This window comes from Oncorhynchus mykiss, chromosome 4, assembly GCF_057628025.1.
Source record: "Oncorhynchus mykiss isolate SJ-2025 chromosome 4, ASM5762802v1, whole genome shotgun sequence".
NCBI lineage: Eukaryota > Metazoa > Chordata > Actinopteri > Salmoniformes > Salmonidae > Oncorhynchus > Oncorhynchus mykiss.
The window spans coordinates 69,117,221-69,128,565 of record NC_143025.1 but is presented as its reverse complement, the minus strand read 5'-3'; the positions used below and the strand labels follow the sequence as shown (position 1 = coordinate 69,128,565).

Here is an 11,345-nt window from a genome sequence, read left to right as displayed (position 1 = left end):
TTCTGTTCGAAACTAAATATTGCCTTGGTGCATGGCTGCGGTACACCTTTCCTGCCACAGGTGGGGCCCGAAGTGCCGAAGTGGATACAACCAGAGCTCATTCAACACATGCAGGCATAAGTAGAACACTGTTTACTGTGTAAGGCGAAAATGAGTAGCATTATGTTAATATTTTATTTCACCTGTTGATATAGCGAACACTCCTGGTAGTTAAAAATAGCAGCGAATTAGGCCTACAGTACTTCTAAAAAAAAAAAGGTATAATGCATTTTGTTTTCTAAAACTTGAAATCCATGAATACAAATGTACACAAATGTGGAATTGAAGTGTAATACTTTTCATTTTTTGACAAACAACAGTTGGTTCAAAACAGTGAAGACTGAACACGATATTGGCCGGTAGACTCAAGAAGCAGTCTAATGCCAGACAACAAATTAGGGCACACTTGTCACCCTTCACAAGGTTGGGTTATGGGAATGCCTATCGTTAGACTGAGCACTTAATTTCATTCAATATAAAAGTGCATGCGTAATGCCTCTTGTTTTGGTCACAGGAATCATGGACCTGAGCAGAACCTTTGAACTGAAAGACATTGGTTGTCTAACTTATCTTAGTCGATTTTAAAAGGCATCAAATAGAGAAAACCTATCGTTAACATCATGTGTTAGGGATCACTTAAAATGTCCAAGGCCAGTTCATTATTCAATACTAAATAAAATAGATATGAATCTACTCAAAACCTAGCTTGAACAGAAGTGCGTGCACTGACAGAAATATCAACAGAAGAATAAACAAAATACATTCATACATCTGCAGAAACAGTACAGGGCCACACAGGAAGTAAATGAAATGACAACTGCACTTATTTCCATCTGGACTGTGTACATCAACAAACAATTCAGCGTTAAAAAACATCACGGACAACTATAACCGACAACCACTGTCTCTCAAATGTATCCTGTGTTATCATATCACTATCCAATATATAAAATAAACACTACATTAACACCACATGCTATTGGTTAAATATTCATTGTAAAGAAGAGGTCTGATAACAAGTAAGGTATAATAAAGGAGTTGTATGAAATAATAGATCCATACACTAGGCACAGTCTGAATCGAGGAGCACAAGCCAACACATAAGCACTTGTCAAAATAGGGGTTAAAAGATTAGTCTAAGTAAGCATGTCAGAAAACAAAGAGTTATCAAACTTATTAAAATAATAAAACACATTAAACGTTGGCTAAGATGACCTCATAGTTACAGTTGAAACACAGACTACACATCCCAGGACCAATGCACTTCTATCTGAATGTTCTGTAACGTTGCACCCTCCTGAACAGACCCCTGATCTGAAGTCAGGTGATTGGACGAACTAGGGGTTGCTTCTGTGTTGCTTGGCGACATCGGGGTGGGTCTCGATGATACTGGGTCTCTGCAGTGCCCATTGGTCAACGTCGTGTCTCTGGCCATCAAGCTCCTCTGTCTCTGAATCGCTGCTGGAGCTGCCGCTGCTGCTACTGCTGGAGTGGTCACTGCCAGTGAAGTCATAGCAGTCCTTCTCCTTCCCTCTCCCCTTCCCCCTCCTCTTCCCCTCTGCTGCCTCAGGGTTGGCCTGCAGGGCTGGCTCGGGCACCGCTGGCGGAGGTCCAATCGGCATGTCCTGCCAGGGCTCCAGGACAGGGGTGAAGACATGGAGGGTCTGGTGCTGGACAATGGGGTCGTCCACGGTGCTGTTCTCCTTGGTCTTGGCCTTCAGAACCTTAAAGTTCTTGGATTTTGAGGTCACCGCAAACCAGTCCTAAGAAAACACAGGACAAAGGAAATTAGTATTGTGTGCCACCAAAAATCACTACAATATATTTTTGCAATACTGTATTCATATGGCAAAAAATTATAAATTAATATGATAGTAGGTCATCAAGGTGGTGAAAAGTCCTAAATTAATTTCTGACCTGGGAGTGGACAGAGTTGATGTGGTACTTCACCCCACTCTCAGAGTTGAACTCTTTCTTACAGATCAGGCATTTATATTTCCCTGCTTCAAAGTCCCCCTGCATCGAGAGAGACAAAATTTGGTTGAATTAGATGCTTAATAATGGGTTACATTTCTACCAAAATTAGGTTTGAATGCTAAAATAAAACTTAAGAATTGACTCGGTTTCAGCTGAATAATTTTCACAGTATTCTGGATACGTTGCAGTACTTGGAAGTGAAAGAGAGGGGAGCAGTGTGGGGAAATCTATTCCGTTACCCTTCCGCAGAGCCCAAGGTGAGCCTTCAGTCCAGACACGCTGGTGTACACCGAGCCACAGCCCTGAGGGAAACCAGAAAGCTTCCCAGTCACAATATAAGCAAAGTATAGTACAGCGAGTAAAATCTCTACTATAGGCAATATGGGATGAAAGATCATTTAGAAACGTAAGGTTCGTACCAGGTTTGGGCACTGCACTTTCTTTTGCAGCTTCACTTCATTTTTCCACTTCCGAAGGACCTCCTGACTGAAGGCAGGCAGCCCTGGGCGGGCATATCTCAGCTGTGGAACCCAAGAGAAATAATGGTTCATCTGGAGGTCAATGTTCACACAGGAATAGATACATGAGCACAGCTCTAAGACCATCTTAGTATTGAAGATCCCTCGCCTTCTTATCGTCGGGGACCAGGTCCCCGATGACCTTCCTCTTGGGCCACTCCTTGGCCAGCTCGTCATTAGCAATCTCTTGTAGGTGGAAAACAGCCACCTGGGCTGACATGCGTTTGACCCGGCCGCTGGGTGTCCTCTCAGGGTTGGGCTCTCTCTGGGCCTTCACCTCATCCTCCTCCACATTCTGGGGCACCTGCGGGGGAGAAGGAGACAACTGTCTATCATTTCCCACTCAAGCAAAGTTCAAATAAATGAGACTAAAAAGATCCTCAAAGGAATTGGGTCTTCTGGGAGAATGAGAGGGCGGATATACTGAGAACAATGTGACATTGAAGTTGCAAGGATGTAACTGCTACAGATTGTATGCACAATGGCATGTTGTGTGATGGAATGTCTCCCAGTGAATTGTAACCTTGAAAGACCAACTGTCTTACTAGTGGAGAAGTGTATACTGTAAACGCAGTGCAATGGAAACTCACTGGTGCGTGCTCTGACTTGAGGTGGTACTCCAGGCCTGCCTTAGACTTGTAGACCTTGCCACAGTGTTGGCAGTTGAGAAGCAGCTTCTCCAGCTCAGACTCCTCCTTCCCACACTTCTTCATGTGGTACAGGTAACCCATGATGCTGGTGAAACTACCAGTACAGCCCTGTAATGTAACATACAGTCTTTAGAATGGAACAAAATCTTTAGTTCCCCTGCACCAACAATGTAGTCTCAGAAATCCCTGACCCGTTAGAAGATTGTGGGAGGCAACCCATCTGCCTAGGAAGACTACCAACAATGGGTTAAGGTGAAATCTGTACTACAATTTCAGATACAGACGCCAGCAAGGAATCATACCTCTTTCGAGCATTTTAATTTGCCCATCCGTTTCAGCACCTTCCTCAGTTTTTCTTTCATGGACTGGTCATCCAGGCCATTTATGTCATCTGGCGAGGGCTGGAAAAACAAGACAGTTAACACCAATGTCAACATGAAACACACCAAAACCAGCTTCAGATGGGAGAATGGCCTTACCAGGTTATTGTGGTCTGCCATGATGTGGTACTTCATTCCAGTGGAAGATTTCAGTTGTTTCCCGCATTGCTGACACGTGAAGGGATTCTACAAAAAACATATTTGTTTAGTTTTTGAAATTCAGTTGAACCAATGTGAGTGCAACTTGAGAGGCTGTTATTGTGAGGATGGTGCAGACTCACCACTCGGCAGTTCTCCATATGTTTCTTCAGTCCCTCCACAGTCTTCCTGCTCACACTTTTACACTTGGGGCACGTGACTCGCCCTTTCCCCAGGATCATCAGCTGCCACCTCTCCTCTTGACTTCCTGTTTAACATAGGATAAGGAACAATCCCTACTCCATTACTATGCAATTCTCAAAGAAAAACGTATCATGCTAACACAACATTTTTACTAGAGTAATTACAGTGTTATTACACAAGCATATGATCAACAACTAAAGTGTTGCCAGAGATGATATCTATGGTGACATTGTATTTGCTAATCCTTTGTCCTCTCACCTGGGGGGTAGACAGGAGGTTCTTTCTTGGTTGTGAAGGTGAAGACTTTAGATTTCTCTTCCTCGGACGGCTCTGCTGGGTGACTGTGACTGCTCTGGATAGCTACACCTCCAATAGAGTGGCTGCTATGGACATGTCCACCTACAACAGAGTAACTGCTCTGGACAAGTCCACCTCCAATAGGGTAACTGCTCTGGAGATGTCCACATCCAATTGAGTGATTGCACTGGACATGTCCACCTCCAATCGAGTGACCGCTTTGGACATGTCCACCTCCAACCGAGTGATCGCTTTGGACATAGCTATGGACATGTCCACCTCCATGCAAGTGACCGCTGTGGATGTGGCTATGGACATGTCCACCTCCAACCAAGTGACCACTTTGGACATGGCTATGGACATGTCCACCTCCATGTAAGTGACCACTTTGGACATGGCTATGGACATGTCCACCTCCAACCGAGTGACCACTTTGGACATGGCTATGGACATGTCCACCTCCAACCGAGTGACCACTTTGGACATGTCCACCTCCAACCGAGTGACCACTTTGGACATGGCTATGGACATGTCCACCTCCGACTGAGTGACCACTTTGGACATGGCTATGGACATGTCCACCTCCGACTGAGTGACTGCTATGGACATGGCTATGGACATGTCCACCTCCAACAGGAACTGGAACTGCATCAAAGGAAACATTCAGCATGAACTAAAACTTGAATACCTGTATGTAAGAGAAAGAGTCATAAAATAAGAGATTGATGGTTGCAAGATACAATAACTACCTGTGTGTCTCACTTCCGGAGGGAAATTTGTAACAGAAGGTGCTCCGTTGTCCACCTCCACTCTTCGCATTTTCTTCATGGCAAAATCGGAGGGTGGAGGTGGTTCCTGACCCCGGCCCTGGGCCCTGCCTGTGTCTGGAGCTTGGTTGGGCCAACAGTCTTTAGCCACCAGCCTGTGAGGCAGTCTGGCAGAGGGAGGTGGAGGGGGAGGCAGCTCCCCGTTGGCTACAGCCAGGCTGGAAGACACCACGGAGCAGCAGGACGTCTCACTGGTTGAATCCTCCACACCAGAGCCCAGGGAGACATTCTGCAGATCCTCATACCTAGAGGATTGAAAAGGTAGGAGTTGATTTCATTACACTGATGGGTGCGACAATTGACAGAAAAGGACAATAAAAAATTAAAAAAAGGAAACTCATTTACCTTTTTCTGCCATATGTTCTTTTCATTTTTTGAGTCACCTGGGCATGGGGGTCATCATTCTAGAATATTCAATTAGAGAACTGTAAAGCAGATACCCAGTGTCCTACAGTACCTTACATGGTTGTATTGTGAAAACTGCAATAAGGACCATCGTACTGGAAGTTAATGAAGAAGTGCTTAATGCTCAATCATTTGTCGATCATCATATGATTGTCGTTATTTCAGTTTCATATTGAGGACTGGAATAGTGCACCCATTCTTTGGCCAGAACACCCATAATGACCAAGTAGAACTGAAAGAAAATACTGTATTATCCTAGTCAAAAAATCCTACAGGGTTCCAATAAATAAATCCTATTAGAATCCAATAGAAAATACTATCAGATTTTGGAACAAATCCTATAGGATTTCAATAGGACTGGTTCCAAAATCTGATAGGATTTTCTATTGGATTCTAATAGGATTTATTTATTGGAACCCTGTAGGATTTTTTGACTAGGGTTCATTTTTTATTTTATTTGATTCATTTTTTTATAGGACAGATGCATGTACATATATGGAGACAGATATAGAGAGTGGTAGAGAGTGGTTAAAGACACAGTCGACGGAGGACATAATCCTATAGGAGTTCAATAGAACTGGTTCCAACATCTGATATGATTTTTCTATTAGATTCTAATTGGATCCTTGTATTAGAATTCTATAGGATATAAATGTTTTTGTCTCCTATAGGATTTCTATACATTTTGTAGAAGGAATTGTATAGATATGTACATTACATTCTAAAGGATTATCCTCAAAACTTGGCTATATTTGATTTACACTATAGCTAACTTGGCTGCTTAACATACAGTGCCTTGCGAAAGTATTCGGCCCCCTTGAACTTTGCGACCTTTTGACACATTTCAGGCTTCAAACATAAAGATATAAAACTGTATTTTTTTGTGAAGAACAAACAACAAGTGGGACACAATCATGAAGTGGAACGACATTTATTGGATATTTCAAACTTTTTTAACAAACCAAAAACTGACAAATTGGGCGTGCAAAATTATTCAGCCCCCTTAAGTTAATACTTTGTAGCGCCACCTTTTGCTGCGATTACAGCTGTAAGTCTCTTGGGGTATGTCTCTATCAGTTTTGCACATCGAGAGACTGACATTTTTTCCCATTCCTCCTTGCAAAACAGCTCGAGCTCAGTGAGGTTGGATGGAGAGCATTTGTGAACAGCAGTTTTCAGTTCTTTCCACAGATTCTCGATTGGATTCAGGTCTGGACTTTGACTTGGCCATTCTAACACCTGGATATGTTTATTTTTGAACCATTCCATTGTAGATTTTGCTTTATGTTTTGGATCATTGTCTTGTTGGAAGACAAATCTTCATCCCAGTCTCAGGTCTTTTGCAGACTCCATCAGGTTCTTCCAGAATGGTCCTGTATTTGGCTCCATCCATCTTCCCATCAATTTTAACCATCTTCCCTGTCCCTGCTGAACAAAAGCAGGCCCAAACCATGATGCTGCCACCACCATGTTTGACAGTGGGGATGGTGTGTTCAGCTGTGTTGCTTTTACGCCAAACATAACGTTTTGCATTGTTGCCAAAAAGTTCAATTTTGGTTTCATCTGACCAGAGCACCTTCTTCCACATGTTTGGTGTGTCTCCCAGGTGGCTTGTGGCAAACTTTAAACAACACTTTTTATGGATATCTTTAAGAAATGGCTTTCTTGCCACTCTTCCATAAAGGCCAGATTTGTGCAATTTACGACTGATTGTTGTCCTATGGACAGAGCCTCCCACCTCAGCTGTAGATCTCTGCAGTTCATCCAGAGTGATCATGGGCCTCTTGGCTGCATCTCTGATCAGTCTTCTCCTTGTATGAGCTGAAAGTTTAGAGGGACGGCCAGGTCTTGGTAGATTTGCAGTGGTCTGATACTCCTTCCATTTCAATATTATCGCTTGCACAGTGCTCCTTGGGATGTTTAAAGCTTGGGAAATCTTTTTGTATCCAAATCCGGCTTTAAACTTCTTCACAACAGTATCTCGGACCTGCCTGGTGTGTTCCTTGTTCTTCATGATGCTCTCTGCGCTTTTGACGGACCTCTGAGACTATCACAGTGCAGGTGCATTTATACGGAGACTTGATTACACACAGGTGGATTGTATTTATCATCATTAGTCATTTAGGTCAACATTGGATCATTCAGAGATCCTCACTGAACTTCTGGAGAGAGTTTGCTGCACTGAAAGTAAAGGGGCTGAATAATTTTGCACGCCCAATTTTTCAGTTTTTGATTTGTTAAAAAAGTTTGAAATATCCAATAAATGTCGTTCCCCTTCATGATTGTGTCCCACTTGTTGTTGATTCTTCACAAAAAAATACAGTTTTATATCTTTATGTTTGAAGCCTGAAATGTGGCAAAAGGTCGCAAAGTTCAAGGAGGCCGAATACTTTCGCAAGGCACTGTATGGAGCACCAACCCTCCAGCTCATTCATAGCTTGTTCTCCATCTCCTTTTTAAATAGGGAGCCAATTTGTTTTCAGCACTTTTATTTCCATGACTGATCTAAACTCATTTTCTCATGGCTCTGTCTCTCTGCAGCAGACATATGGTGAGCAATATATTTGGGACTATGGAGTCGCAATAAAAGGTACAACCCTGGGAGCGAAGGAGTTGGGGGGGTCCCCTTTAATGTTTGTTTTTCTTTTCATTTCCCAACATAAAAATGTCAAGGGAACATTCTCTGTTTTGTATGCATAGCTGACGATTATATATCAAAGTAAAGAAATGCTCATATATTTGTGCCCCGTGTATAGCGTGGCACTTGCAAAGCCAGGATTGTGGGTTTGATTCCCACGAGGTTCCAGTATGACTACTGTAAGTCACTCTGGATAAGAGCATCTGCTAAATGACTCAAATGTAAATGTTACTGTACCTAAAAATGTATTTTCCTTCTACTTTTTAAATTGCATATAAGCAATGTAAAGATGCTGTGCATTCTAAGGGGGAAACTCCCTAAAATATTGTGTTATTGTAAAACTGTATATAGCATTGTATGTCATATTGTAATGTCAAATTCAAAGACAGGAAGTTGAATGAATAAGAATCAAATCAGGCCTCCCGGGTGGCGCAGTGGTTAAGGGCGCTGTACTGCAGCGCCAGCTGTGCCATCAGAGTCCCTGGGTTCGCGCCCAGGCTCTGTCGTAACTGGCCGCGACCGGGAGGTCCATGGGGCGACGCACAATTGGCCTAGCGTCGTCCGAGTTAGGGAGGGCTTGGTCGGGCCGGTAGGCCGGTAGGCGGGCCGGGCGCAGTGGCGGGCCGGGCGCAGTGCGCGCTAACCAAGGTTGCCGGGTGCACGGTGTAGCCTCCGACACATTGGTGCGGCTGGCTTCCGGGTTGGATGCGCGCTGTGTTAAGAAGCAGTGGTTGGGTTGTGTATCGGAGGACACATGACATTCAACCTTCGTCTCTCCCGAGCCCGTACGGGAGTTGTAGCGATGAGACAAGATAGTAGCTACTACAACAATTGGATACCACGAAATTGGGGAGAAAAAGGGGTAAAAAAAATAAAATAAATAAATAAAAGAATCAAATCAAATAACTCAAGTGAGTTATTAAAAAAAAAAAAAAGTGTACTGTACTGGTGGTCTTACTGCAAATGAACACGCAGCCTTGAATCACTCCCATATTGTGGTGGTGAATAAAACCAAAATTAATATGCTGTTTCCGATCAACGAAAATGTTGTACTTAATGTTGTAGTGGAAAAAATTACATCAAACTATAATTTAATGGGTTCAATTAAGATTTATTTTTAAATAATAGGCTTCTGGTTGACAAAATCCTACAAGATTCATCAAAAACCTATAGGATCCGATTTTGTTTTCCAAAAGGGAAAAAGTAGTCCAATTACATTCTGATAGAGGTGACACAAAATCCTATAGAATTGTGAGAATCCTATAGGATTCTGTTGGAAAAATGACTAATCCAAAAGGATTTTTTGACTAGGGTTTTCTTCTTACCTTAGGTGGAGCACCAATCATACTCATCACACTCATATCTGACATCCTCTGGATAGCTGTTGGATGGGCACATTTTCATTAGTTCATCTCTTTTCCGACAAAACACTATAAAAAGAGAGTTTCCGAGACAATATGCATGGAAAACATAAATGGAGACTACACAGGCAATAATAATCTAGATTAAAGACATTTGAAATTGCAACTGGCCAGAGACAGACTTGGACAGAATGTCATTTAGCATGTCATTTAGCTCTAAAGTTTGCTCAGTAAACTGACAATTTGTCAAACATCTAGTGATAATTTAGTGACATTTACCTGGTAGTGGAACACCACTTTTTTGTTTTGGCTGTGAAGCCTTCCTCTTCCTTGGAACATATGATGGTGACATGCTTCCCTGTGTGTGATGGTGAAGTTGATGATGATGATGGTGATGATGATGATCATCCATAATTGCAGCAGACCTCGCCGATCAGTACTGCAACACATAACACAACACCAGGCCTGAATTATTCAAAGACATATAGTGCATGCAAAATACATAATCCCTATCACATCATTGTCAAAAGGGCTTCAATATTATTTAGTCTGGAGAACATCTATTCTGGTAGTAGGCCACTGTATTTTGACGTGCACATAGAATAAAAAATGACGTGGCATACCAACCCTTATGAACACAGGATTAGCCCGTGTGTTAATCCAAAGGTAATATGAACTCCTTGATTCTGTTTGATTCAGCTCAGCAGTGCAACATTGTAGCCTACTCGAGCAGTGCAACATTGTAGCCTACTCGAGCAGTGTAGCAGTAACAGTGTGTGATCGGAGTCCCAGCCACCATCATTGTCAACCACGGATAGCCACACAAAAAAAGGGAAACGCTTGCCTTGCAGCAAATCTACACTCTGGATGCTGATACAATGTAAGCATTATAACCGTGCACTACATGCGCTCAAACAACTTGGCTACAATGGCTAGCTACTGATTTTGTTTGATACACTTACATTGTGAAATGTCTACCCGTACAGTACACTCCCATTAGCAAGGTTAGCTGCCATTCCTCCCTGTTTTAGTCCCCCCCTGTCATTTTCCCCGACAACGACCCGCCTAACAAGTCTTTGCATTGACTCGGTTATTCGAATAGATGGCTATGCTGAAAATTTCAATAGGCTATCTACTTGTGAAAAATATTGACTAGACAAACAGTACAGTATCAATTATCTATATTCCATACCCTACACGAGATTACTTCATTCCCGAAACGCCCTCTTTGCGGAGACAACAAATGAGATTCCCATCTTATTCACCACGACTGGAGCAAAGATTTTTTTATAACTAACCCAAGATAGACCACAGCGTGTCGTTTCCACCGGGAGCAAATTGATCATAGTGGGCAGAACAAGCAATGAGGTGGGCAGTGACAAGCACGAGCTAGCGAGATCCTATTGGCGCGTTTTAGCACGTGTTTGCATATTTCCGTTAGGGAACATTTGCTATTTGAAGTGCGCATGTGCAATACGTTGACTCGCCTTTGCACTCATAAACAAAGCATTTAAAAAATACTTTGGCAAAGGGTCGAGTCTACAAAACTTTGTCCATTCTGTTCGTAAGGGATTCTAGTTTTGAAAACAGAAAACTGTATTGAAGAATACTGTATTGAGATCAAATGTTTCATCAATGAGAAAATGAGCTAAATCCATCTCGCTCCATCTTCTCCCACTGCCGGCTACTGAGCTTCCTCTTATCACCATGTTTGGTGATGAGTGGAAACGCCAACCGGATGCTTCAGCATTATATATAAAATTAAACATCTGGCTCATTGTTATATCTGTGACTATAGCCTCTGCGGAGTCGGGCCGAGTCCACAACAACCGTATGTTCCGGTTTTCAGGGGAAATGGAAAGAAAGCCTGTGACGCAACTTCCGGGTTTGGACGTCCAAGTTGACCGTCTT

General features: G+C 42.8%; 1 protein-coding gene across 10 annotated transcripts; it reads right to left on the bottom strand.

Annotated features, from left to right (window-relative positions):
• Window positions 1-155: 155 nt before the first annotated feature.
• LOC110522261 (zinc finger protein 512) lies at window positions 156-10,804 on the bottom strand. Of its 10 annotated transcripts, none has more exons than XM_036975840.2 (15): window positions 10,733-10,804; window positions 9,714-9,873; window positions 9,399-9,454; window positions 5,376-5,434; window positions 4,953-5,275; window positions 4,165-4,848; window positions 3,846-3,970; window positions 3,664-3,750; window positions 3,487-3,585; window positions 3,125-3,292; window positions 2,644-2,838; window positions 2,436-2,537; window positions 2,256-2,318; window positions 1,957-2,055; window positions 156-1,802 (listed from the first exon to the last, which is right to left on the bottom strand). In XM_036975840.2, exons 2-15 carry the CDS (start codon window positions 9,844-9,846, stop codon window positions 1,377-1,379), a joined length of 2,619 nt encoding a protein of 872 aa, XP_036831735.2. In that variant the 5' UTR covers window positions 9,847-9,873; window positions 10,733-10,804; the 3' UTR covers window positions 156-1,376. The 10 variants fall into 10 exon arrangements, with proteins under 10 accessions (XP_036831735.2, XP_090088993.1, XP_021456181.3 ...); XM_090232867.1 differs by having other exon boundaries at window positions 4,165-4,305; window positions 10,058-10,788; XM_021600506.3 differs by having other exon boundaries at window positions 10,627-10,787.
• Between the last annotated feature and the right edge of the window lie 541 nt (window positions 10,805-11,345).